We start from the raw sequence: 27,296 nt of genomic DNA, 5'->3' as shown, positions 1-27,296 counted from the left end.
TTACAGTCCATGCAGTCGAATTCCGTTCAACGAGATCCAGCTGCCCTCTCGGGCAACCGGTGTCGCCACCACCAGTCCCGAGCGCTGGGCAGCGACCGGAAGTGCGGTCCGCCGGGGGCGGGGAACGGTGACCCAACGCGGAGCCCGGGGCGGCGGCCAATCGGAAGCTAGCATTCCAGCGTAAGCGGCGGAAGAGAAGAGGTCTAGTTCCGGACGCGGCTGCCGCCGCCGGCGCTGTAGCCGCCATCTGTCATCTCAGCTCCGGCACCAGCACCCCGTCGTCCCTACCCCGCTGCCTGTCTCCTCGGCGGAGGCTGCTTCCCGGTCCTGCCACCTCTCTGCTCTGTTCTCGTCGCTGACTTCTTCCCCCACATGGATCTGGTCGGAGTGGCATCCCCTGAGCCCGGGCCGGCAGCGGCCTGGGCACCCAGCAAGGTGAGTGGCGGTCGGGACTGACGTACCTGCCACAGTCGCCTGGGCAGGTCCTCTCGGAGGGCCCGGAGAGGGTGGCAGGCGCCGAAGCGGCTCCGCAGGCGATTCGGGAAGTTCTGGGCGGGACCCTGACCACCTCGGAACGGGGGACGGGCGGCGAGGCTGCGGGGCTCGGGGTGGGAGAGGCAGGGAAGGGGCACAGGCAACCAAAGTCCACCCTGGGCGGTTTGGAGTCACTGTCTAGTTCTACACCTTGATTTCTGAACCTCTGTAACAAATGTTTGGGCAGGACTCGCTTAAAGGTGCTGACGTTTGACGGAAAACAAGCACGAACTTGTTTTTCACCGGCCACATGAATCAGGCCAGTTATACACAGAAAGCCCTACAGAAAGGAGGTTTAGGAAGCTGTTTCCTTAACTTGGCAAGCGTGGTTATCCTACTTGGGCAGTTTCTTGTTTTTGAAGTAGTAAAAGATAAATCCAGGCGCACCCTCCCTCGGCTCCAGGCTAATTCTCAAGTGTTTACATACTGTTGAGACGGTTATGAAATTCTCATTTACCTGGGTTTTAACGTTTAAGCTTTTCCCTGTAATGACCAACTAAAATGTTTATTTCACATTTGGTTTCTGGTTTCAGGCTGCTTCTTTTCATGATACTTTCATTAGAAGGTTGAAAAGATTCTTTTGCTACTTTATGGAGGGTTTACTTGAAAGCAAAAGTGGGTCAATTGGGATTTTGTGTTCCTCAAATTAAGGTTGTGAAGGTTTAACTTCATAATGGTTCTTTTTTGATTTAATGGACATATAACAACATATTTAAGGTGTACAGCATAATGATTCGATATGTGTATATATTGCAAAATGCTCACCACAATAAGTCTAGTTAACATACAGGATTACAATTTTTTTTTTTCTTGTGATGAGAACTTTTAAGGTTTACTGTCTTAGCAACTTTCAAATATATAGTACAGGATTATTAACTATAGTCACCATGCTGTGCATGACATCTCATGCCTTATTTATTTTGCAGCTGGAAGTTTCTACCTTTTGACCACCTTTACCCATTTCATGCACTTCTTTACATGCTAACACAGAACATTTGTTCCATGTGAAGGGTCACTCATGACTCTTACTAGATCTTCAGACTAGGTCTTAACAGAAAGTGGGGGAAATAAGTAGCTTTTAGGTAAAGCTTTTAGGTAAATTTTTATAAAAGTTCTCATATAACCATAGAGAGAATCAGATATTCCATTGGCAAATGTGGTTACATCTATGTGTTACTTTGCATATTTTTTTCTATCAAGGCGTTGTTTACAAGGCCAAGATCAGTAGACATAAAAGGATGAAATCAGTAGAGAGATACTAGTAAATATATACTTTACGTGTTAAATTCCTCCAGGTAAGCATCTATAAAGCTAGTAAAAATGTCAGATGAAACAAACGTTGCTTAGAATACCTAACCTCAGAACAAACTTACAAAACGAATTCAGTAATAAAATATTTGATATCAGTCATATTTTCATTTAGGTGTACATCATCAGAACTATAAAATTTCATTTTCACTGTTCAACAAAAAATCATTTTGGGGTTTATTGGTGTTCTGTTGAGAAGACAGCATTTTCATAGGCAAAACAAATAGAAAGATGCTACAAGTATTAATCATTTCCTTCTCTAACCTCTTGAAAGACTGAAGTGATTATAGAAGCCTTTTTGGAGGAGGTAGAGGTTTGAGGAAAGTCTTGGAAAATGGAAAGAATATTAAAGGCTGGCAGTTCTCAAAACTTTTCCATCAGGACTTCTTTACACTCTTAAAAAACATTGAGGACGCCAAGAATTTTTGTTTATATTGGTTATATCTATTATATTTGTCATATCAGAAATTAAAACTGAGATATTGAAAAAAATGTTTAAGTGATTATGTTAATATAAATAACATTTTTATATTTAAAAAAACTATTTTACAAAACAAAAAATTAATGAAGAGTAGTATTGTTTTGTATTTTTGCAAATCTCTTTAATGTCTGACTTAATAGAAAACAGCTGGATTCTCATAGCTCCTTTTTTCTTCAATCTGTTGTGATATGTGTTAGTTGAAGTATATGATGAAAGTCTATCCTAACAAATATGTAGATTATAGCAGGCATAATTGAAGATGGGTAATAAGAGCACGGTAGACGCACTAAGAACAAACTGAGTTAATCTCTAAAAATGCACATTTAAAAAAATATTGAAGTGTAGTTGATTTACAATTGTTGTGTTTAATTTCAGCTGTACAGCAAAGTGACTTAGTTACACATATACATACTTTTTTTAAAAAAATTATTTATTTTATTATTTTTGGCTGTGTTGGGTCCTCGTTGCCGTGCGCGGGCTTTCTCTAGTTGTGGCGAGCAGGGGCTACTCTTTGTTGCGGTGCGTGGGCTTCTCGTTGCGGTGGCTTCTCTTGTTGCAGAGCACGGGCTCTAGGCATGTGGGCTTCAGTAGTTGTGGTGCATGGGCTCAGTAGTTGTGGCTCATGGACTCTAGAGCTCAGGCTCAGTAGTTGTGGTGCACGGGCTTAGTTGCTCCGCGGCATGTGGGATCTTCCTGGACCAGGGCTTGAACCCGTGTTCCCTGCGTTGGCAGGTGGATTCTTAACCACTGCGCCACCAGGCAAGCCCAACATACATTCTTTTTTATATTCTTTTCCTTTATGGTTTATCACAGGATATTGAATATAATTCCCTGTGCTATACAGTAGGACCTTATTGTTTATCCATCCTATATATAATAGTTTAAAATGCACATTTATATCCTCAGTCTACTTACTACCTTTGAAAATTTTAGAAAACATAAGAATACACATGCACACATTCTAGTAGCCACCAGAGTGCTGCCATCATATCTGATACAGACTCTGGAAAACCTCACTCCACACTCTTGAGAGAATGAGAATGGGAAAGACAAAAACTACCTTAGAACTATTATGAGAATAATTTTGACCTCTTAGACACCCTGAAAGGGACTTGGGGTCCCCAGTTGCAAAATCCCAAACTGCTGTTATGAACAAAGAATTTTAGGGAGTATTCCAAGCAGGGAGAATTGACAAACTGTAGGCAAAAGTGAGGAATTGTGTAGCTCTGTTGGAAAGAGCTGTAACAAATGGATTAGTGGTACTCCTCAAAACTGTCAAGGTCGCGGGCTTCCCTGGTGGCGCAGTGGTTGGGAGTCCGCCTGCCGATGCAGGGGACACGGGTTCGTGCCCTGGTCCGGGAGGATCCCACGTGCCGTGGAGCGGCTGGGCCCGTGGGCCATGGCCACTGGGCCTAGGCATCGTGCTCCGCAACGGGAGAGGCCACAGCGGTGAGAGGCCCACGTACCGCAAAAAAAAAAAAAAAAAAAAACAAACCCAAAAACAAAAAAAAAAACTGTCAAGGTCGCCAAAAACAAAGTCTGAGAAACTCAGAGCCAAGAGGAGCCTAAGGAGACATGATAGCTAAATGTTACGTGGTATCCTGGAAGGTATCCTGGAATAGAAGAGGGACGTTAGGGGAAAACTAAGGAAATCTGAATGAAGTATGCACTTTAGTTAATAATAATGATTTGGTTCATTAATTGTGACAAATGTACAGTATTAATACGGGGAAGCTGTGTATGGGGTATCTGGGGACTCTCGATACAATCTTTGTGATTTTTCTGTAAATCTAAAAATACTCTAAAATTGAAAGTTTAAAAAAAAAAAGATTAGTGTTGTTGTACAGACCCAGATCACGTTTTGCAGAGATCCTTGTTTTGAGAAGTAAAATTACCCACTTAAATATTTTGCCTAGATTATGTCTTCTACCTGCATGCATGAGCAGAAAAGGGAGCTTTCTGTGGGGTTATGGTTCTGTTGACTTGCTTCAAGTTGAGGACTGAATTTTTTTTATTATGTGCCTCCTTCATGTTTGCTTTTTTTTTTTTTTTTTTTCAGTTTACTTGATCGTTTCCCCATAGTTGTGTGTGGTAAAACCTTAAAAAAAAAAAAGTGGGATGGGCAGCTGGGGATGCATCTTTAGGAGTAGAAGGAAGGGGGAATGATTTCCCACTAATCTGCAGCCAGCCAGATGTGGGAGAATGGTGGTTGTGATGACCCCAAGTTGCTGAGTTTAGTGGTGGCAGTTTCCCAGAGGAGAGGAAAACAAGGTTGGTGAGGGGTCTTCAGCAAACCGGAATCAGAGAGCTAGTGATGGGCTTGATAGATGTCATTTAAAGCGGAATAACTAACTGGAAAGGATTGTGTGGAGTTTCCCATCAGATCTTGATGCAGTGGGAAGTTTATGCTGGTGAAGGGAGTAGTGGGAAAGGACGTTGGATCGCTGGGATAGAGCAAGATGATGAAGGGCCTTTTACTCTTATCTTCTTAGATTTATTATTATTTGAACATTTCACGGAGTTTCTCTGTTCACAAGGAGTGTTTGACTTACTGAAGAGTTGCAAGATGACACAGGATTCCCCTCCGTACACCCACTGGTGCCCATTTGTGGGAGGAGCCCCCAGTGCCTTTTCTAAGCCCCCCTCAGGGTGGTGAACCGCTTGTGCCTGTGGAGGACTGTCCCTGCCCAGCAGCTCTCCCTCCAGCCCAGAACATTTTATGGAGGGATTTTGGCTACTGGTTTGAAGAGTTTGGATTTGATTTCAAAGTATAGAAGTTGGCACACTTTCGGAAGTCTTTATTTATTTATCCCACCCAAGGAAATTGTCTCAGTGTGAGGTTGCCCAGCTGAGCCAGTCAGCAGAGGTGCAGGGAAGTACAGCTCTAGAGTCTGAGGCTCCGAAGAGCAAGGTCAGTAGGAGTGGGCAGTTAGGGTGTCTTGGTACCCTCTTGGTCTCTGCATGTTTCCCTTTCTGATTCAGTCTATCTTGGGGGTAGGTAAATCTCTGCCACAAAATAACACAGTTACTGCCTCTCATTTTTGCCTCTCCGAGAGATTTTCCGCTGGTGTTTTAACACCTTAGAATTGATTGACTGCTGGCAAGAGAGTAGAAGCATCAGAAGTGGGTGGGCAGGGACTTCCCTGGTGGTCTAGTGGTTAAGACTCTGAGCTTCCACTGCAGGGGGCACGGGTTCCATCCCAGGTTGAGGAACTAAGATCCCATGTGCCAGGTGGCACGGCCAAAAACAAAACAAAAGAAATGGGTGGGCAAAGCGGCTGACTGCAAGGTGGAGAGAAGGACTTTAAAATAGGAGGGGTGTAGAAAGGCACCAGACCTCTACCGCCTAGGCACAGCCTGGCAGTTCCGTGAGATATCTCCAGGTTTCCTTTTGGCACATCTTGTTCAGTAAATACTTGAATGCCTCGTTATGTCTGAAGCTCTACACTGGACTCTGAGAATGAGAAGACCTTGCCCTTCAAGGGGCTCTTGCTGTGTTGTGGCTGATGCATTTAACTATCTAATACTGATATGGGAAGATAAAAGAAAGGATCTAATTTTGTCTGATAAAACTGAGATAACCCTATGGAAGAGCTGACACTTAATTGGGTGAAATAGAGAAGGAAGAAAAAACCTTTGAGAGAGAAGGGGATGTGTGAGGGGTGAAAGGCGTGGAAGGGTGAAAGTATGCCATATTTAGCATTTAATTAGTGTTGCCAGAGTCTAGGATAGGTGAGAGTCAAGACTGGGAGGATAAATTAGGTCAAGCTGTGAAGGGCATTCCTTACTGAGAAATCTGGATTTTAGACTGCAGGCAGTACAGCAGTTTGCTTCTCCCATCCCAGGACAAGGTGCTTAGGGAAGCAGTATAGCAAAACACTCTTAAGCCTTACTGCCTTGGTTCAAATCTCAGCACTTCCATCAACAGTGTTATCTTGGGTTAAAAAACTTTTCTGTGTCTCAGTTTCTGAATCTATAAAATGGGGATGATATTGCAACTACTCCAGTGTGTCACTTAATCTATGTAAGTTAGGTGTATTTAGCCAATATAGAGAGTATCCCCGTGGTGCCTGTTATGCTGCTGTTAGTCATTGCAAAGTGTGATTGACAGTTCTGAGCTAGAGAATACAGTTATTTGCCTTTTGGAACCTGGACTTTGATCAGACCAAGCATTTCTAGGTAAGAGGCAGCATTTTATCTTCTACCTAGAAGATGCAGAAGCAAGTCAGGAGAGTCATGTGGCCAAAAGATTAGCTGTATTCTCCAGATTACAGAGAGCTTCAAGATTACAGACCTCAAAATCCTCACCAGGAGAGTGCTCAGTTGCTGACAAGATCTGAGTCAGTGGAAGTCATACCACACCATGAGGAAACCTTCCTGTTGTTTCCAGGCCTGGCCTTATACAAGGCGAGAACAGTTCTGCAATAGGCTAGTATAGGTGGGGGGTGGGGACATCTCACCAGTCTTAGGGTGAGACTAGATAAAACTTGATTCTCATTCACTTAGGCATAAATATAATGATCATTTATCACCCTTATGTGCTTCACCCTAACAGTTTGAACCAAATAAATCCCTAAACCTCAACGTTATGGAACTTGAGCAAGGGTAAGTTGCCCAGTTATCCCTGGGAGTCACTCCAGCAGGCCCTTAGACCAACTAGAGGGCCTGTACTGGCTAAACTTGATTAAACAAATTTGTGGCCAAAACACTTACCATCATATGCTATATTCTAAATTAGACTCTCAGTAATAGTTAAGCAATGAGTTTGGATTTTATCCTAAAGGCAGTGGGAAACATTAAAACAATAAAGAGCTTTAAGTAAGGAACTGAACCAATCAGATCTGCGTTTTAGAAAAACCATTACGCTGTGGTGTGGAGAATGGAAGCAAGCAGAAAGATGAGTTAGGAGGCTCTTACAGTAGCCCAGTGATGGGAGGATGATACTGGAAAGGGGATAGAGAGCTGGGCAGGTTCAAGAGATACTTAGACATCTTATTCAGTATTAATGGTCTTAATCACTAGACTATCAAATGGAATCATTTGCTGCTGCTAAGTAAAGCCTGCCCCCCTCAAAAATTAGGAATTGTGAAGTAAACCTACGGTTTGTACATATTTCAAGAGGGCTGAGATAGTGATGCCATTGAGGAGGGCTGAGTGGCTGGCTGCTCTAGAAGAGTCTCACAGAGTATTACTTTGTTCTAGTAGTATTGTTTCAAGAATCTATTTCTCAGCTTCCAAAGTTCAGAAATATAGGATTCATGGTTTGTTATTGCTGTTTTTATTTTTGCATATTCCAAGGTGTCTTGAAAGGGTCGGCCACACACTTTTTACATGTAGAAGACTTACTGCTTAAATTAGAAGGAAGTGTAACTTCTAAGTGGGCTTTGAATTGTGGTAGTTGGTATATAGCCTGTTCCTGTAAGAGGATCTACCCAGAAGCCAAACTATAAGCAGAAGGTTGCTCGGTGAGCATGGAATCAGAACAAGGGGCATTACATGAACTCATTGGCTAGTCGGTGATGCTAGAGTAGCCTGTGCTTCCCCTCAACTGTAAGGACATACCCACCAAGCAGGCTGGAGAGTGCTTTTGGCTGTCGTAGTTTAGGTTTTTCTTTGATTAGATTTGAGCTGGGATATATTTTTCCTTTTAAGATGATTTCTGCAAAAAAGGTAAGCATTCCTTTTGAGTTGATTTAGATAGTCTAATTCTCAAAAGATAACCTTATTTCCAAGTTTGGAAAGTACTTTAAGTTCATTATTGTGAATAGAATTGCCTTTTTTTTTTTATAGTGTCCATGGGCTACCCCTCAAAATACAATATCTTGTTCTTTGTCTGATGTAATGAGTGAACAGTTGGCTAAAGAATTGCAGCTGGAAGAAGAAGCTGCCGCTTTTCCTGAAGTTGTGTGAGTAAAATTCATAGAGACTCTATTTTATCTAGCAGCTTGTTATAACAGTCTTAGGATTTGATTAGTGATTGTCATGACAAATGATTCAGAAATGCATTTAGAAAAGCAGTGCAATAGAAAGAGCACTGTATTGGGAGTTCACTGATACATGGGTTTTGGTCCTAATTTTGTTACTAGTTTTCAGTATTATCTTGGGCAAACCACTCTGTTTCTCTGGGTTTTAGTCATTGCAACAGTTGAACTCTGTTATCAAATAGATTAAAAAATAATGAAGTAGGGTACAGTTTTGATCAAATGTTTGTTGTTTATCTTTTCATATATATGTTATCTCTCCTTTGATCAGAACACAGAACGAATGAATTTTGGGTCTGTTTGGTTTTTATTATAGGCCCTTTAGCTTTCTCTTGAAGCTCTCCTAATCCTAGTTGGTGCTTTCACAGGTGCCTGCTATTGGTCAGAGGGCAGCTGGGCAGGAGAGGGTGAAGGGTTTGGTAAAGTTCTTTTCCATTGTTTCTTCAATACAGTTAACACTGAAAAGGCACATCTCACCCATAACTGGTAGCGTCTCTTTACACAAGCACATTATATTAGTCTGTACTGCCTTATTTTGAATAGCGTTGCTGAAGGACCATTTATTACTGGAGAAAACATTGACACTTCCAGCGACCTAATGCTGGCTCAGATGCTACAGATGGAATTTGACAGAGAATATGATGCACAGCTGAGGCGTGAAGAAAAAAAATTCAATGGAGATAGCAAAGGTACTATGACCTTACTGTGTCAACTCCATCGGGTGGTAAAAAATGCTTGTAATGTGCCCCTAAATAAATCTTCAACCATTTTTGCCTTTTAAGTTTCCATTTCCTTTGAAAATTATCGAAAAGTACATCCTTATGAAGACAGTGATAGCTCTGAAGATGAGGTTGACTGGCAGGATACTCGTGATGATCCCTACAGACCAGGTATCAGTGCTTTTATTTTCTGGGGGCATAGGATGGGGATGTAGGAAGACTAAGTATTTTATATTTGTCTTTGAATCTCATTTGGTAATTTACTATTAGATTCAAATATCTTTTTCAGATAATAGTGAATGCAGCAATTTAGTCTTTGCTATTTTTACATACTTGGCTTGTCTTAATCGCCTTTAGCAAAACCAGTTCCTACTCCCAAAAAGGGTTTTATTGGAAAAGGAAAAGACATTACCACCAAACATGATGAAGTAGTATGTGGGAGAAAGAATACAGCCAGAATGGAAAATGTAAGTTACAGAAGTATTACTCTGAATCAAAAGTTTTATTAGAATAAGTTAAAAACATAGCATTCTAAATACAATATCTTTAAATTTCTAAAAATATCCTTCCTCCTTTCTAAAGATATTTTAGATGACAGTATAGCAACACCGTGGAAACTGAGCCACTAATGAGAATATAATGTACCTCAGAATAAAATCCTACATCAATATTAAGAAAACTAGTTTGATTTACATTGATTCTAAAATTAAGAAATGGTTCTTCTGAAAGTAACATTTATTTTTCAGCATCTTATTTTCCATAAAATACCTGAGAAATAGATAACAATGGTGATTGGGGGATAAGAATGGGAGATAAATATACTTTCTACTGTATACCCTGTTATAATTTTTGAATTTTTTATCTTGTGCCTGAACTACCCCTGCAAAATCAGAAACACAATGTAATTTTTAAAAAAATAGGAGAGGGCTTCCCTGGTGGCACACTGGTTGAGAGTCCGCCTGCCGATGCAGGGGACACGGGTTCGTGCCCGGGTCTGGGAAGATCCCACATGCCGCGGAGCGGCTGGGCCCGTGAGCCATGGCCGCTGAGCCTGAGCGTCCGGAGCCTGTGCTCCACAACGGGAGAGGCCACGACAGTGAGAGACCCGCATACCGCAAAAAAAAAAAAGGAGAAAAGAAAAATGGCATTTTTCCTCCTTTGTAATTATCGTGGTTAATATAAAACATTTAGACTTTAGAATACAAATACTTGTTAAGTAAACATATTCTAGAAATAATCCAGATCTGACTCTAGAACAACCCTGTCCAGTAGAACCTTCTGTGATAATAGAAATGTTCTGTGTCAGTGCTGTCTAATATGGCAGCCATATTCAACAATTGAGCACTTGAAATTTGGGTGGTACAACTGAGGAACTGAATTTTTAATTTTATTTTAATCAATTTAAATTTAAATATCCACATGTAGCTAGTGGCTTCCGTATTGGACATAATTGTCACGGTGTGGGCATAGCTTGTGATTTTAACCCACTCTTCAAAAATAATTGACTATGAAAATTTTTTTTTTTTTGGTAAGATTTGGTATGATTTCAAAATATAATGTATCCTTTGTCTGATGTAAAAGCATAAGGTATTTTAGCATATGTTCAAAGCATATGCTAAAATACCTTAGTTTTTAGATGTGTTTGGATGTTTTCTATGCATATAATAAACCTTCCCGGGGCTTTCCTGGTAGCGCAGTGGTTGAGAGTCCTCCTGCCAACGCAGGGGACACAGGTTCATGCCCCGGTCTGGGAAGATCCCACATGCCGCGGAGCCACTGGGCCCGTGAGCCACGGCCGCTGAGCCTGCGCGTCCGGAGCCTGTGCTCCGCAACGGGAGAGGCCACAACAGTGAAAGGCCCGCGTACTGCAAAAAAAAAAAAACATAAAAAATAAAAATAAACCTTCCCTTCCTTTGGGATACAGTTTCTTAAAAAGCCTTGTTTCCCTTTCTGTTGGGCTTACCAGAGAGTTATTTTGCTTTTTCCTCTGTAATACCTGTGGGTTCTGCTTTCATAGCATTATCATCTATTGAGTAGAAAACCCAATCCTTGTAAAACTGATTTTCTCATTGTTTTTTGTTTTCACTTCCCCATTTTAAAGTACTCAGATGCTAATTTTTCTTCTTCTTTTTGGCAGTTTGCACCTGGGTTTCAGGTAGGAGATGGAATTGGAATGGATTTAAAACTATCAAACCATGTTTTCAATGCTTTAAAACAACATGCCTACTCAGAAGAACGTCGAAGTGCCCGCCTCCATGAGAAAAAGGAGCATTCTACTGCAGTAAGTATTCTTAACGTTTTTGTTTCTGTTTTTTTAGTGGAAAGATTCATATTAGAAAACTTCATGTTCAGAGAAAAAACAAGATAAAACTTCATGTTTGATGTTTTTTTCATGAGATTGACTTTTCAAATCAAAGATGTAAATAAAACCCAAGTAGCTTTGCCATTTGACTTTTCAGATTTCATGTAGTGGTTATTAATCACTTATTCAAAACTAACATTTCAGTGGTCATAATTAATTTGGACTGTGTAGTTTACATTGCGTATGAAAAGTTGTTTCCTGTCATGACATATTTATAATAACTTAATAGTCTACAATGTTTTACCTTAACAAAGATAGTATATAATATCTTGAGAATAATTTTTAAACCTTTAGAAAAACAAATTAATGGTAAGTACATTAGGAGAGCTATTTAAACTTTGGAGATAAAATTTTGACTAAACTAAAGTCTGATTTTTAATGGTTCTTTTAGATATTCACTTTCAAAGACATTAGAGTTACAGAAATGAATTGTATCTCGACAGCACTCTTTTAAGAGCCTGTTGTATATACACCTAGGTAAATTAATAATAAAGGTTAAAAAAAAGTATATATTTTGAATGTTAGATACTAGAAATGGCTCAGAAAATGTTTTGTGATTACCAGTTATTTTCACTTACAGTGCTTTATCTTTTGTAGGAAAAAGCAGTTGATCCGAAGACACGTTTACTTCTGTATAAAATGGTCAACTGTGGAATGTTGGAGACAATCACTGGCTGTATTAGTACAGGAAAGGAATCTGTTGTCTTTCATGCATACGGAGGGAGGTAAATGAGCAAAATACAATACCATCATATCAACAAAAGCTTAGCCCCTTCTCTCTGATATTAATGGATTTATACAAAATCAAAGTTCATTCTGCATGGCAAACAGTAATTTTTAAAGTGTTATTGTAGGAAGTCTCAGCAATATAGGGATGTGTAAAGAAAAACACAACCAGGGGAGTTCCCTGGTGGTCTAGTGGTTAGGATTCAGCTCTTTCACTGCTGTGGCTCAGGTTCAATCCCTGGTCAGGGAACTGAGATCCTGCAAGCTGTGCGGTGCAGCCAAAAAAAACAAAACAAAACCACAATCATCCCAATTCTGCCATCCAGAGATAACCATTAATAATTTTGTTGTAGACTCCTCCAGTCTTTTTTCTATGAATATATTATTTTTCACATTATTGTAATTATACCATAACATACAGGCAGCTGTAAGTGGCATAGCAAAATCTGAACCTGAGTTTGACTCAAAACCCACGTCTTTCCACTGTGGGACCCTTTGGTACCAGGTTGGGAGGGCCATACTTAGATCAGCTACCAATTCCTACCCTTTTAATAATGCTTTCATTATTTAAAGAAATGTCTTTAAAGATTGTATGCCATTTTAGAGCTTACCCATTTTACTTTTGTTATGAGGGCTTAGTTGAGTAAAGGATGGTATGAGGAAGAGAAAAAATTTTAAACGTGGATGCTGTTGAGAGAACGTGCTTAAGCCAGGAATATGAAGTCATCTGGTTACTTAGCTTTGAAGTCTTACTAGTTCAGCAAGGCTTACTAGCTCAGCTGTTCCTTTACCTGAACATTATTTATAAACAAAAATGTTAAAATAGATTACAGATTATTCTAGTTTTTTTTAGGTTTAGAAGGTATTTATTGTATACTTAAGGGGATTCAAACAATTATTGGTCAAGTCCTTGTCTTTGTTTTTCTTAATTATTTAGTCTCCCTTTCTAAATGAGACATACATATAATCATGTATTGAATTATACTAAGTTCTGAAATGAAAGGGATAAAATGGCTCAACATTTTTCAAGCAACGTGATATGGAGCAATTTACTAAATGTCATTTAAAAAGTGACCCTTACCTCATAGGATTTTGTTGGGGGTAAATGAAATCATGTTTTATAATAACTGGTATATATTAATTTTAGTCAACACTTATTTTTTTCTGGCTTTAAGCTCTGTTGCCCTCTTTCCAAATTTCAATTGAGCGTTCCCTGAGACCAGGCAAACATAACTTAATTGCACAAATTATTTTAAAATGAAAGATTACTCATGGTAGAAATTAAACTGTACAGAAAGGATTAAAATGAAGGTAGCCTTCATCTTACCAGCCGTCGCCCCACAGGTTTTTCCTCTAAGGGCAACCACTATTAATAGTTTTTAGTCTAGCCTTCCAGAAATTTTTATGCATGTATTTCTTATTTTGTTTGTACAAAAGAGATTATATTCTGCATTCAGCATCTTCATTTTTCAGTTAATATATCTTATATCCTTTTATATTGCTGGTTTATATCATACCAGTTTTATAGTAGAACATTCTACTTTGTGAATATATAGGAATATCTTTGTACATATACTTTGGTGTGCTTTTGCAAATAAATCCTTAAGCTAAATTCCTAACATTTGAAATTTCTGGGGCAGAGACTACATGCATTTTTTTCCCCTTTCTGTTAAATAGTAGAAGGTCTTATTGAATGGAGAGTACCAGATTTTGCTCACTGTTTGGGCCTCTGAGCTGGCTATTGTAGCAAGCAATGTTTCTTGATTTCTTTTATTTATTAAAAATTAAAGAAAAATTTTTTTCTTGTATGTCACACCAAAGACCAGAAATCTCAAATTTGTGTTTACATTTTAATGGTAGGGCAGTTGCAATTTTCTCTACGAGCTAGTCACATCCTCAGGTTGCGTACATTCTGAATGTCAGTAGGTATTACCAAATTGCCCTATGAGAAAGTTAACCAGTTCATGCTACCACCAGCAGTATGAGCCTGTTTCCCTCACCCTCATCAGTGCCTAGTCTTATCAAACAATACTTTTTTTGTCAGTGTGAAAGATGAAAAGTACCTTTTTAATATTTTGGTGTGCATTTATTTAATTATGGTTAAGTTTTTTTTTTTTTTGAGTGTATTGGCCTCTTAAGTTTCTTTTTCTTGTCAGTTGCCTTGTTTAGCCTTTTCCATTTTCTGTTTTACTTAATGATGCTTTGATATAATGAATGAGCTCCCTTTCCTTCTGGTGGAATTGGTATTGTAATCTATACTTTGGCATTTGTAAATTAGCAAAGCTAGAGAGCATTCGGTTTTCAGCAACTGAGAGTAAATATTTTTTAAAGTGTATGTTTTCTCTGCTACATAACAAATTACCACAGGTTTAGCAACTTAAAACAACACCTATTTATTATCTCATGGTTCCTGTTGATCAGAAGTTCGGGCAGGCACGGCTTAGCTGGGTTCTCTGCTCAGGCTCTCCCAGGGCTGCAATCTGCGTGTCAGCTGAGCTGCATTCCTTTCTGGACATGGGTTCCTATTCCCTTGCCACAGTTCAGTTCCCTGTAGCTGTAGGACAGAGGTCTCTACTTTTTAGTTGGCTGTCAGCCAGGGGCTGCTCTCAGCTCCTAGAGGCCCCTGCAGGTCCTGGTCATGTAGCCCTTTCATACAGCAGGTTACTTCTTCAAAACCAGCGGGAGACTCTCTCCCTTCAGTCTACTGAGACTGAGTCTTAGACAATGGAATGTAATCCTGGGCACGACTATACCATCACCTTTGCCATATAATGTAAGCTATTCAAGGGAGTGGCTATCCCTCCCACACTCAAAGGGAGGGGCTTATACAGGGTTGTACACCAGGGGCTGGGATCTTGGGGGGCATTTTAAGTTCTGCCTGCCATAAAGCTCTTCTGGGTTCTGTCAGTCTCAGGTTGGCCAAGTAATCAAGTTATTTGGATAGTAACATGTTCTAGATTTTTCAGGGAATAAGTGTATAACATGTTTTCTATTGTCAAAGAGCTTATGGTATAGCCAAGAGGAGAACGTTACAGTAAGAACCGTTATGGTCCATTAAAGATAATACATAATAGAGTACGCAGTTAGACAAGTGAGACCTCGGGATAGGAATAGAGAACAGAAGATCATTGCCGGTCACATTCAAGGAAGAGGTCATGATGAAGTTGGATCTCAACCTGGATTTTAAAAATAGGTTAAAAAAAAAAAAAAAAAAGACAACCCTCCCCACCCCCCAGTACTGAGTGCAAAAAGCTAGTTGCAGAATATATACAGTATAGCATCTATTTAAATTTTTAGTTATACAGAATGTAACATACATGGTTTTTTTAAAATGTATGTTTGTGGATACTTACGTATGTGTGTGTATCTTTTTAAAAAGACTAGAAGGGTACTATTCATGATTGTGATTGTCTCTAAAGAGTTGGAATGGGGACTGAAACTACCAGGGGTGGTAAATAATCAAAAGTAACTTCAGCTTTATCTGTAAAGTTTAATTCTTAAAAAAAAAAAAAAAAAGTGGGGTGGGGGAGGGGTGCTGAAAATGGGAGGATTGAAATTTAGGCGATGAGATTTGTCAGTGAGGAAATTAGAAGGTATATATGTAGAGGTAATAAGATGTAAAATTGTGTAAGCAAACCAGAAATTGGTAAGGAGGACCTTAAAAGCTAGGCAGAGGGATGTGTAATTTAGTGAGAAACACAGAAGTTTTTTTAGTAAGAGAATGACGAGATTAATCTTACAAATTAGATTTTATCTTAGAGACCTTCCAAGTTAGGGATCTCCTAAGTGGTGTTTTTTTGTGTGTGTGTGTGGTGCGCGGGCCTCTCACTGTTGTGGCCTCTCCCGTTGTGGAGCACAGGCTCCAGACGCACAGGCCCAGCGGCCATGGCTCACGGGCCCAGCCGCTCTGCGGCATGTGGGATTTTCCCGCACCAGGGCACGAACCCGTGTCCCCTGCATCGGCAGGCGGACTCTCAACCACTGCGCCACCAGGGAAGCCCCAGTGGTGTTTTTGATAGGGCCTCATCTACCTACGGTTAAATTATTTCAGTGACAGGAAACTTACCATCTCAAAATCCAAAGACGTTTATTATAACATCTTTAAATTATTGGGAATTTCTTCCTTGTAAAGGATCTCTAGGCTGTCTCCCTGAAAATTGGTCCATTCATTCACCAAGTATTTGTGCAACTTCCGTGTTCCAGGCTCTTCTAGGTGCTGGGGCTACAGCAATGTATGTTACAAGGAAGGTCGCTGCTCTCATAGAATGTGCTTCCTCCCCACCCCTCCCTTCAGTCCCCTTCCAGGACTATCAGATATGTGTTACGCAAATAGATAAAATAGGGTGATGTCATAGTGACTGGTTGACTGCTTTTTATGTGTAGGACAGGGGAACCTCTGATGAAGGTTTCGAAGGTGAGGTGTGTTTCGAAGGTGAGAGTGGACAGTCTGTGTTGTTGGATTGGATGTGGGGTGTGAGAGGATAGATTCTTGGCTAGAGCAGCTGGGTGGTGCCATTTACTGAGATGAGAGACTGGGGATAGGTAGGTTTAGGGTACAGTTATCAGGAATTCTGTTTTGGGCATGATATGTTTGAGTTGCCTTCTCGACATCCAACTGAAGTCAAGTAGGGATGAGATAAATGGGCCTGAACTTCTGGAGAAAGTCAAGACTAAGGATAGAAATGTAGCAGTTATCTGTATCTAGATGATATCTAAAGCCATGGAGCTGTCACACTTCTTAGGTAGAGAAGGCAGTTAGGAAGAGAGGGCGTTACTTAGAACCAGTTAGAGTTTGTACTGTAGCCTTCTGAGGCTACCTGGCGGAGGAGGAGTCTGCTGGGAAAATATGGTCCCAGAAGGAGGGGATTGGGAGTTTGAGTCAGATTCTGTGCTCTAGATATAGTTCCTTTCTTTTCCAGACTAACATCCCTTCAGAGGTTCAAAGGTAAATCTTGTCTCTCCTTCCACCTCCCCCCTTTGGTTCGCACTGCCACCACCGTGGTTCAGACCCTCTCAGTGGCTCGCTGTTGTGGGACTGTTGAATTAGCATCCTAAGCATCGTCTAGACTCTTTGGCTCGTTCCATTGAGTTTTGCCTCTGAACCATCCCAGGCAGACCATAGCCTATTTTAAAGTGTATAGGTCTTCATTGTTCCTCAAGTTTAATTCCATAGTCATTAAATGAAGATTATATTATGGGTTGTTGAAAACTGTTGAGAATTTATTTGAAAGTGTGTTTTATTAAAAAAGCTAAAACCTAGGGTTTTCTTAAGACCTCAAACTTGAAGGCTTAAAAAACAACCAACCCAAGACTTGACATTCTCAGAGACGGCAGATCCACTTTCATGTCATAAAATCTTTATTTTGAAATTGTTTTGTTATCTGGCAACTTGAACTGACTTAATGTTTGTTTCTTCCACTTAGCATGGAGGATGAAAAGGAAGATAGTAAAGTTATACCTACAGAATGTGCCATCAAGGTATTTAAAACAACCCTTAATGAGTTTAAGAATCGTGACAAATATATTAAAGATGATTTCAGGTTTAAAGATCGCTTCAGTAAACTAAATCCACGTAAGATCATCCGCATGTGGGCAGAAAAAGAAATGCACAATCTCACAAGGTAAAGAAAATCATCGTGCTAGAAATCATCTTGGGTGATCACCTGTTTGTATTAGGCCTACCAGCCAGGCAAAAAACCCACACTTTCTTTTAAATTCATTTATAGAAAGTATGAAAGGCCTTGAAATTCTAGTGCTTAAGGAGAGTTTCTGTAAGAAAACATTTCCATGTATATAACCTGAATTCATACTTGTAGGATGAAAAATCCATTTTGTTTTTCTTTCCTCAGTAAAGTTTGAGGGAAATTAAGTCATTTTCAACTGCAGATATTTTGTCATATATCTAAACGCTATCCTTTCCAGTTTCCCGTTAGGCATATTATAAATAATGATTTCCTTTTTTGTTTCAGAAAATGTATATTCCATCTAATGTTTGTTCATTTGGCGAGGGCAGGGTTTTACCAGTCAAATTGCATTTTGCTTTAATTTATTAGACTTGTTTCTCAATTCTCTACGCAGAATTTATCAAGGAATTTGCTTTGTCAACCAAGAAATTAATAATCTTTCTTACATACAAACCTGCCCACATCTGAACCGTGAAAGCTTTTAATTTTAGTTTGCTTTTCCTAAAGATGTTTGCTTTCAAAAGTAATTATCTATATTTATTAGCTGCAAAAGTCTTCTACTTAGTAGGACTTCTAATTAGAATAATTTCCTAAGAGGTCTTGCTGTCCTCCGATCTCTTTTCTGGATTACTAAGATCTCATCACTGCCTTTCTTAAAATTTTTCAGTGGCTCCCATAGTCTTTGGTGTAAAGTTCAAAGTCATCTTGCGATGTGGAGCCTGCCTGTCTCTGTAGCCTAAACCCACATTGCCCTTCCTCCTACTCATGATCCAGCTGCGTTGATTTATACACACTCCCCGCATGGACTGTGCTCCTGGACTCCTCTGTGCATCTCCACAGCATCTCCCTACAGTTGGAACCTGGCTAATTCCTATTTGCCTGCTTCTTCCTTGATGCCTCCTACCCCCACCTCTGCCAGTGCATGTACCACATTGCGCTGTAATCATCTCCTCACTTGTCTGTTGTTTTCACCAGGCCGCAGGCTCCGTGAGGGCAGAGGCTGTTCTTACTGCCTTTGCCTTCCAACATTCCCCAGATTACAACATAATGCCCCCCTCATTGCAGGACCTCGTTAGATATTTGTTGAGTAAATGAAATTTCCTCTCCTTCTGATCTTTACATTCTTAATCATTTCTTTCTGTATAGAATGCAGAGAGCTGGAATTCCTTGTCCAACAGTTGTGCTACTAAAGAAACATATTTTGGTTATGTCTTTTATTGGCTATGATCAAGTTCCAGCCCCTAAATTGAAAGAAGTAAAGCTCAGCAGTGAAGAAATGAAAGAAGCCTACTATCAAACTCTTCATGTAAGTTGTGCCTTTCAGACCATTCACACACCAACTTTAAACAATATTTCCTCTAAACTAGAAAAGAAATTCCTAAAATAGTACTATTTTAAGGTGATATAATGAGGACAAACTGAAGTTTGTGAAAGAATGTTAATATTGAAGAATTGTCTTTATATCAATATGCGTATGTCTTGAGTTGTTTTAGGAAAATCTTAGTGGAGAAAGTGAGGGCTCAGTATTGTTAGCATTAATGACATAGAAGCCAGAAGCTATTATTGACAAAACTTCATTAACTAAAACTTGATGTTACTATATTTAGCAAATATACTGCCTCATTAGTTTGTGTGCCTTTTTGAAACAGTGAAGGGAAATACCTTTCTTGTTGGGGAATTAGAGGGAAGCAGATTTGGTCAGTGAAAGTAAGTGATGATGAAAAGAAGGTAGTAAGGGGTGGTTTCTCCATCTGTGCAGGCATTAGAGTTGGCAGGCACTTGTCAGGAGTCTTGAGGAAGCTGTTTATGCTTTGGGACAGCAACCAAATTCAGTCTGGGGTCCTTCAAGCTTAAGAAATGCTCCTCATATTGTTGTTGTTCCTCTGTATTGTCTTTTTTTTTTTGGTCTTAATTGAATAGTGGAGAAACATATTGTTTTTGTTTATTTATTTATCTATGGCTGCGTTGGGTCTTCGTTGCTGAGCACAGGCTTTCTCTAGTTGCAGTGAGTGGGGGCCACTCTTCATTGCGGTGCATGGGCTTCTCATTGCGGTGGCTTTTCTTGTTGCAGAGCACAGGCTCTAGGCACGTGGGCTTCAGTAGTTGTGGCTCGTGGGCTCTAGAGCGCAGGCTCAGTAGTTGTGGCACATGGGCTTAGTTGCTCCGCGGCATGTGGGATCTTCCGGGACCAGGGCTCGAACACATGTCCTCTGCATTGGCAGGCAGATTCTTAACCGCTGCGCCACCAGGAAAGTCCAAAACATGTTTTTAAAACAGTCTCTGCGTGGAACTCTTATATCATGCGGCAGTTGATGTGAATATGAACGTATTATCCAAATAATTTTTTAAGATATAGTTAGATAATCCAACTTTCTCTGCCTTCAGTTGGAAAACATTCAAAGAAAATTAAGCCTACTTTTCTGGCTTCTTTTGGCTGTGGGGTGGCTGGGGCAGAGATGAGGTAGTGATGTGCCCTTCCTATTTGATTCTGTTAAAGCTGGGAAATAAAGCATTAATGCTGATTTCTACTATGAGGCTAGGGGTCACCATCAGTCATGAATATATAATGCTGCTTAATTAAGAAGAATACTTCTTTCCCACTCTGTCTGGCAGGAAGTACTTTTTACCTTGGAGTTGTATACACTCCATAGAGCTCTCAGTGGGATGTTTGCCCTTTTATGAAGGATAAGCCTAGGTCCCCTGGTTAGTGACCATAGCTGTCTTACGTATGTGGGATTCCAGGACTACCCTTTGGTCTCCTGATCTCATTGCTGTCACATGGATAGGGAAGTAGAGTGTCACGTGCTCTTCCCTTCCATTGTCTCACTGTGCTCACACCCTCCTTCAGGGTAGAAAAAAAAACAGACAAACCAGTCCTAGACTGTACAAAGAAGAAGTAAGTTCTTTACCCTGGTTTTGCTCTTTATGGAAAATATTGGGTGACATAGACATTTTAGTTGTGTAGGTAAATTAGAGTTGTTCCTTCATTTTCTAAATGTCTGCCTTGCCTCCTTACAGTTGATGCAGCAGTTATATAATGAGTGTAAGCTCGTACATGCCGACCTCAGTGAGTACAACATGCTGTGGCATGCTGGGAAGGTGAGGAGCATTTTTTAACGTTCAGGTTAAGTGACTTGATGTAAATTACTGAAGGTACAGAAATCACTGTGCTCTATATTTAAATAGGTCTGGTTGATCGACGTCAGTCAGTCTGTAGAACCAACCCATCCTCATGGCCTGGAGTTCTTGTTCCGTGACTGTAGGAATGTCTCACAGGTAGGCATGTAAACTAACTGTCTTTTTTATGGGCTATAACATATTCAAACATTTTTCTCAGTCCTAAGGCAAGTAAGATGACTGTATTCTTAGAAATTAAAGGAAGGGTTTAGTTAACTGGTTGCTTTCAAGGTAAAGAGACAAAGATTGATTTGTCAGATTTCATTTTTTGCAAGAATTTGATTGCATGCCCCACATTTGGGCCACTGAATTAAATTTCCAAGAGTAAGTTTTTATTTTGGTTCTAAATATTTAAGCAGTCAAGTAGACATTTAATATATGCACAATGCTTTAAGGGAAGCTGGCCTGAAGCAAGCCTGCATGCTTACTGCCATTGTTATTATACTAAAAGAATAGTTTTCCTAGTGGTATAGTCTGACCACATTCTCTGAGGCAGAGTGAACAGATTAGGGAAGGTAAAACTCAGTAATCACAGAGTTGGGAAGCATTTGTTTGCTATTTCTAAAGGAAATGAATTGTTAGCAACAGATTCAGATAGAGATGATCTTCCTAAATATGACAGAACAACTTTATTTTGGAAATACTTTCTGAGCCTACTGGAAAATTTTAATTCATGGGATTTAGTGATTATTTTGTGTCTACTCATTCAAAGCAATGCCAAGCAATTTTACATATACCACTCATACATAGCTATGGAAGGTGCAATATGACAAACTTACTAAATCTAGACGACAGCCCAGATGTGTGAGAGGACAGTAAGCAAGTAGGACCTGAGTGTAGTTATACTTGAATTGGAAACATCTGTAGCTTAAAAATTATGGAAGGAAATCACTGGTGTTTTACAAGTACACTATTCCCTGTTTTTTTTGTTGTTGTTGTTTCTAGGAGAACCTTGCTAATAAGTCTACTGACTTTCTTATATTTCTTTACTAGTTTTTCCAGAAAGGAGGCGTAAAGGAAGCCCTTAGTGAACGAGAACTCTTCAATGCCGTTTCAGGCTTAAACATCTCAGCGGATAATGAAGCTGATTTCTTAGCTGAGGTAAGTGTTATAAGGCTGTTTTTCACCTTGCTGTTAGTGGGGACCTGGATAGAGTAGATAATGAAAACCAGAGCTAAGTTTATCCTCTCATCCCCTCAAAAACAAAATTAATTAGAGATTTTTCCTTTCTTGAGATACTGTTTTTGACCCTTCTTTTCCAGGCTTAAACCCTAGGATAAACATAACAGCAAAACACTTCTTCAAGAAGTTCATAGTTTGGTTGAGATGGCAAATAACACATTTCCAGTATATGCCTTTTTCCCTGACCGGTGAACACTCTGGGTGACACAAAAAGCAGTAACACTTGGTCCCTGCCTGCCTTTAACTGAATACAGAGATTCAGCAGTGGCCATCCTTGGAAATACCCAGTCATTACAATATGGACCTACAGAACAATACAAAAAAAAAATACCTCCGGGGAAGTTCTCTTACAATTGAACAAAAACTGAAAAGTGAAACAGCAGCTAATTATTCCCAGCAACCTGCCAAAGCAGAGAATGATTATAGAGTCTGTTCCAGAAATCCCCATATTGACTTGAATTTGGCCAAGCTGTGCTGGAGTCTAAGGCCAGAAGCGAAGTAACAGGAAGATGGTAAATCCAGCCTTTAGTTCAGTACAGTTGCTCTGTACAGTTACTGGGTGTTACTGCTGTTGAATCAACTTTGGAATTTCCTTTTTCTTGTTCCCTGAAAGCTGTATAGGTTATATAGTAAAACATATCTGATGCCAATTGCTAGCTTGATAAAGACTAAACATCAACCCTGGTAATATAATCAAGTAAAAACATACATGTATGTGACCCACTGTAATATGTCACACGCTGTAATTCTAATTCAAGGCCAATGTCGTTAGGAATGACCTAGTTTTAAGAGAGTAAAAATACTGGCTCAATCTCAAGCATAATTGCTGTGAAGTAGGATTTTGACAAATGGATTTAATATATTAATTTTATAGATAGAAGCTTTGGAGAAAATGAATGAAGATCACGTTCAGAAGAATGGAAGGAAAGCTGCTTCATTTTTGAAAGATGATGGAGGTCCGCCAGTGTTATACGATGAATAGCACTAATATCCACTGCTTTCAGTGTTAACACAGTGGTGATTGTCAGCTGCCATTAGCAAATGAAGTTATGGGTGACTTGAAATACCAAAACATGAGGAATGTACAATGGTGCTTCTGTGCTTTTTTTCCCTTGTAACCCATATGCCAGGTATGTGGAATTTTTAGCTTGGCATTGAGAGACTGAAATGTCAACTACCTCTCATGATATGAATAGGATAATATAATTCTTAACAGCTACAGGTTATCTAGCTGAAATCAACCTGATTTTAAGGATTTGTGGCATAAAATGTTTTGATGAGAATTTTTAACATTTCCAAATATGGGAGGAAGGGACAGATGTGTTTACAAGGGAGGCTTTTATTACAACTTACTTGCTTTTTTCACCTCCCTGTTTTGTGTTGCGTCTTTCCTCATATATTTTATTTACCTAAAATTAGCCCTTCTCAATTCTTCTTCCAGACTGTGACCATGATTCTAAAGGAAAATTTCTTCTCTTTAGTAGCTGATATAAATGGAAATTTGGTTTCAGAATGGCTGACATAAATAGACATAAGCAAAGTACTTTTTTTTGGTATATCTTGAATTATGAACTGAATTCTTCTTTTCCACACTCATATGCAAGGAAGGGCATCATCGGTTTCTGAAAGAGATAAATATATAAGCACTTTTCAACTATCCAAATTTTTTAAATTTAACTTTCAGCTTTTCTACATTTAGGTGAAATGGTTAGGATGTAACTCACGGTGCAGCTGCTCTGCATTTATAATGAAAATGTAAATTATCTAGAAGGACAGAATGGAATCTTTAACCATGTTTGACATATTTTAATGAAGTCAGTGAAACAAAGTTCAGTTTACGTTTCACTCAAACTATATACTTACTAATTGATTTTGAGAGAAATATAGCAAGCTAATTAGAAACATTGTATCATCAAATGATGAAAAGTATGTATAAAACAAGTTGAGTACCAAATTAACCAACTAATTTGAACTATCTGGCCTCACTTTTAATAATGTTTAGTACTGGCTGGACTCCACTTCTTAATGCAGCCAAAGTACATTGGCTTTGTTAGGATTGAAGCTCATTCATTGCAACAGAATCATTCCTCCTATTGTTGGAATCAGATTGGAATCACTAAAGACCTAACCTTTCTGTCTGGTAATAGAAAGTAAAAATCTGAACTTTGCACTTGAAAGCTTCTACATTAAAATTATTTAAAAATGCCAAATATATTCTTTCTAGAAAAATATTTTTGTTTCTGTTGTATAACTTTTAGTTGCATTTCAGAGAAGTGTGATTTGGGGTACTCATTACGTTTCTGAAATGTTTACCACTATGAAATAAATATTTAGATGACTGGTGATTATTGGCTTTACAGAAGTTTCAAAGAACTAATTTTAAAAACAGTTAACCATTAAATTTTGTTTTGTTTTGTTTTCTGACATACTCTGACAGTAGCAGCAAACTGTTGCTGTGTGGTGTTCTTGGAGTGTGCCGTGAACATGCTTCTTAAGAAATTAAAAACAAAGAGATCATTTTAGAATTGGTTCTCTGTGTGGATTCTTCCTGTTCCTTGGAAGTATTAACTTATGTCCTGGCACCAGGTTACCCCTTCTGTTTAAGTTAAACAGTGCTATTTTCAGCAGTTTTTTTTCCTCTCAACTTCCCATCTTTAGATTTCACTTTTAAATGACCTACTTCACATTACAAACAGGTTTTTCCTCTCATATAGATCAGTGAGTAAATTGTTCACACAGTGGAAAAAGAAAGTGGAAAATATTGATTTGCTAAATAGTCAAATACAGATGGGGGAAAAAAATGGAAATAAGCATATTTTGTTTCACTTTAATGGAAGTGGATATATGAATATAAGATAAATTATCAAAATAAAGATTATATGTAGAGAATTTTTATTTCAACAAGATAATTTTTTGCCAGTTTCTTTAAAAAAATCATTTCTGCTTACAAAAGTAAGACGTGCATTCTCGTTTATTTGATTTTTATTTTATTTATTTATTTTTGGCTGTGTTGGGTCTTTGTTACTGCACGTGGGCTTTTCTGTAGTTGCAGTGAGCGGGGGTTACTCTTCATGGCAGTGCACGGGCTTCTCATTGCAGTGGCTTCTCTGGTTGCGGAGCACGGGCTCTAGGCGTGCGGGCTTCGTTGTGGCTCGCGGGCTCTAGACTGCAGGCTCAGTAGTTGTGGCACACAGGCTTAGTTGCTCCGAGACGTGGGATCTTCCCGGACCAGGGGTCGAACCTGTGTCCGCTGCATTGGCAGGCAGATTCTTATCCACTGTGCCACCAGGAAAGCCCGTGCATGCTCATTTAAATTTAAATATTATAGAAATTCAGAAACGCTAAAGTAAAGGTCGCTTGCATTCCAAAAATCATTGCATATAGTGGGGCATACACCCCTGCCAATTTTTTTCCCTCAGCAAATGTTATATTCTCTTTAAGAAAAAAAAAATCTTTGAACAGAAAGTGAGATGAACCAAAGTAGCTGATGGTGAAGTGATGATCATGGTAAACCCCTAAGGAAGATGAGGGAGATGGAGGCTCCGAGATATGGTAGAGGCAGTACATTTTCTGTTGTTGCTCATTCAGGCCCTGGGCATCAGAAGAAATTGTTGTCTGCACCTTTTGAAAAACTTCTGAGCAGTTTCCAACACTTTAGAAATTGCTAGGGAAAAGCTCATCTGATTGTATTTTCAAACCTCAATACTTCTATTTTTGAAGATATATATTTTAAGCATGATTATAAGTTCTCAAAGTTTGTTTATTTTTAAATTTATTTATTTATTTTTGGCTGTGTTGGGTCTTCATTGCTGCACATGGGCTTTCTCTAGTTGTGGCGAGCAGGGGCTACAATTCGTTGCTGTGTACAGGCTTCTCATTGCTGTGGCTTCTCTTGTTGTGGGGCATGGGCTCTAGGTGCATGGGCTTCAATAGTTGTGTCACGCGGTCTCAGTAGTTGTGGCTCACAGGCTCAGTAGTTGTGGCACACGGGCTTAGTTGCTCTGCAGCATGTGGGATCTTCCCGGACCAGGGCTCAAACCCGCATCCCCTGCATTGGCAGGCGGATTCTTAACCACTGCGCAACCAGGGAAGTCCCTAAGTTCTCAGAGTTTATAGTTGGAGGCATATCAGTTTATTCATTTCAAAGCCTTTTGTTTTTATTCTTCGATTTCATATTTGTTTCCCAATTCATTACTATAAAACAGTTACATTTGGGAGCAGCCTTACTTTTGCTGTCCTGGGCTTTCCAGCTTTTCCCCAAACATAGCTAGCTTTTTGAGGAGTTAAGACCAAATATAGTAGAAAGATAAGAACAAAGCAGATGGAGGGGGAAGGTGGGGTATTCATTTCAGAATAAATGAGTGAGCTACAACTTATAGCTCTAAACTGTTTTTCTCTCTCTAATGCCTTCTGGCAGGGAAAGAACACATAATCAAATAGAATGCTTGATGCAAAACCATAAGAACGGTATCTGGGTAAAGTGCCAAATGATGAGCCAAAATTTATGAAAAGTGTGGGAACTGTCAAAAAGGGTTTGAAAAGTTAAATCTTAAGAAGAAACACGAGTCCATTGCTTGAAGTTTTAATATATTATTATTAAGTAACAAAAACAGTACTACTCATTTCCTATTTCATCTTTTTGAAGTTGAGTTATATTCGGAAAAGGATAAAACAAATATTGGACAGAGTAATTGAAGCCTTTTCCCCCAAATGTTTTCTCCCCTATATCCATATGAAGCCTTAACCCCTATCATGACAACTGTATTTAGAAATGGAGCCTTTAAGAAGGTATTAAAGGAAAAAAAAAAAAAGAAGGTATAAATGTTAAGTGAAGTCATAGGGGCCCTAATCCAACAGGACTGGTGTCCTTATAAGAAGAGGAAGCAACACCAGAGATCTCCCTTCACGCAAGCACAGAGGAAAGGCCATGTGAGGACACACGAGAAGGCAGCTGTCTGCACCCCAAAGAGAGGCCTCACCAGACATCAGCCCTGCACTTTGATCTTGGACTTCTATCCTCCAGAACTGTGAGAAAATTAATTTCTGTTTTTTAAGCCATGCAGTCTGTCGTATTTTGTTACAGTAGCCCAAGCAGACTAATACAAAACCCAAGGTAGATATAGTGTTTTTGGTGGGTGGAAT

The 27,296-nt window shown here is 39.5% G+C and overlaps 1 protein-coding gene and 1 non-coding gene across 2 annotated transcripts; both read left to right on the top strand.

The window, feature by feature from the left end:
• Nucleotides 1-182: 182 nt before the first annotated feature.
• On the top strand, nt 183-25,043 carry RIOK3 (RIO kinase 3). Its single transcript, XM_032602784.1, has 13 exons — nt 183-435; nt 8,114-8,229; nt 8,848-8,993; nt 9,087-9,194; nt 9,381-9,490; nt 11,161-11,304; nt 11,983-12,110; nt 17,535-17,732; nt 18,942-19,101; nt 20,814-20,894; nt 20,982-21,071; nt 21,966-22,073; nt 23,029-25,043. The coding sequence occupies exons 1-13, from the start codon at nt 373-375 to the stop codon at nt 23,134-23,136; spliced, it is 1,560 nt and encodes a 519-aa protein (XP_032458675.1). The 5' UTR covers nt 183-372; the 3' UTR covers nt 23,137-25,043.
• TRNAE-UUC lies at nt 12,290-12,361 on the top strand. The gene has a single exon. It is a non-coding gene; the product is annotated as a tRNA-Glu (tRNA).
• Nucleotides 25,044-27,296: the final 2,253 nt, after the last annotated feature.

The sequence above is a fragment of the Phocoena sinus genome, chromosome 14, assembly GCF_008692025.1.
Source record: "Phocoena sinus isolate mPhoSin1 chromosome 14, mPhoSin1.pri, whole genome shotgun sequence".
NCBI lineage: Eukaryota > Metazoa > Chordata > Mammalia > Artiodactyla > Phocoenidae > Phocoena > Phocoena sinus.
Note: the sequence above shows the minus strand (reverse complement) of the source record. Positions and strands in the feature narration are given on the sequence as shown.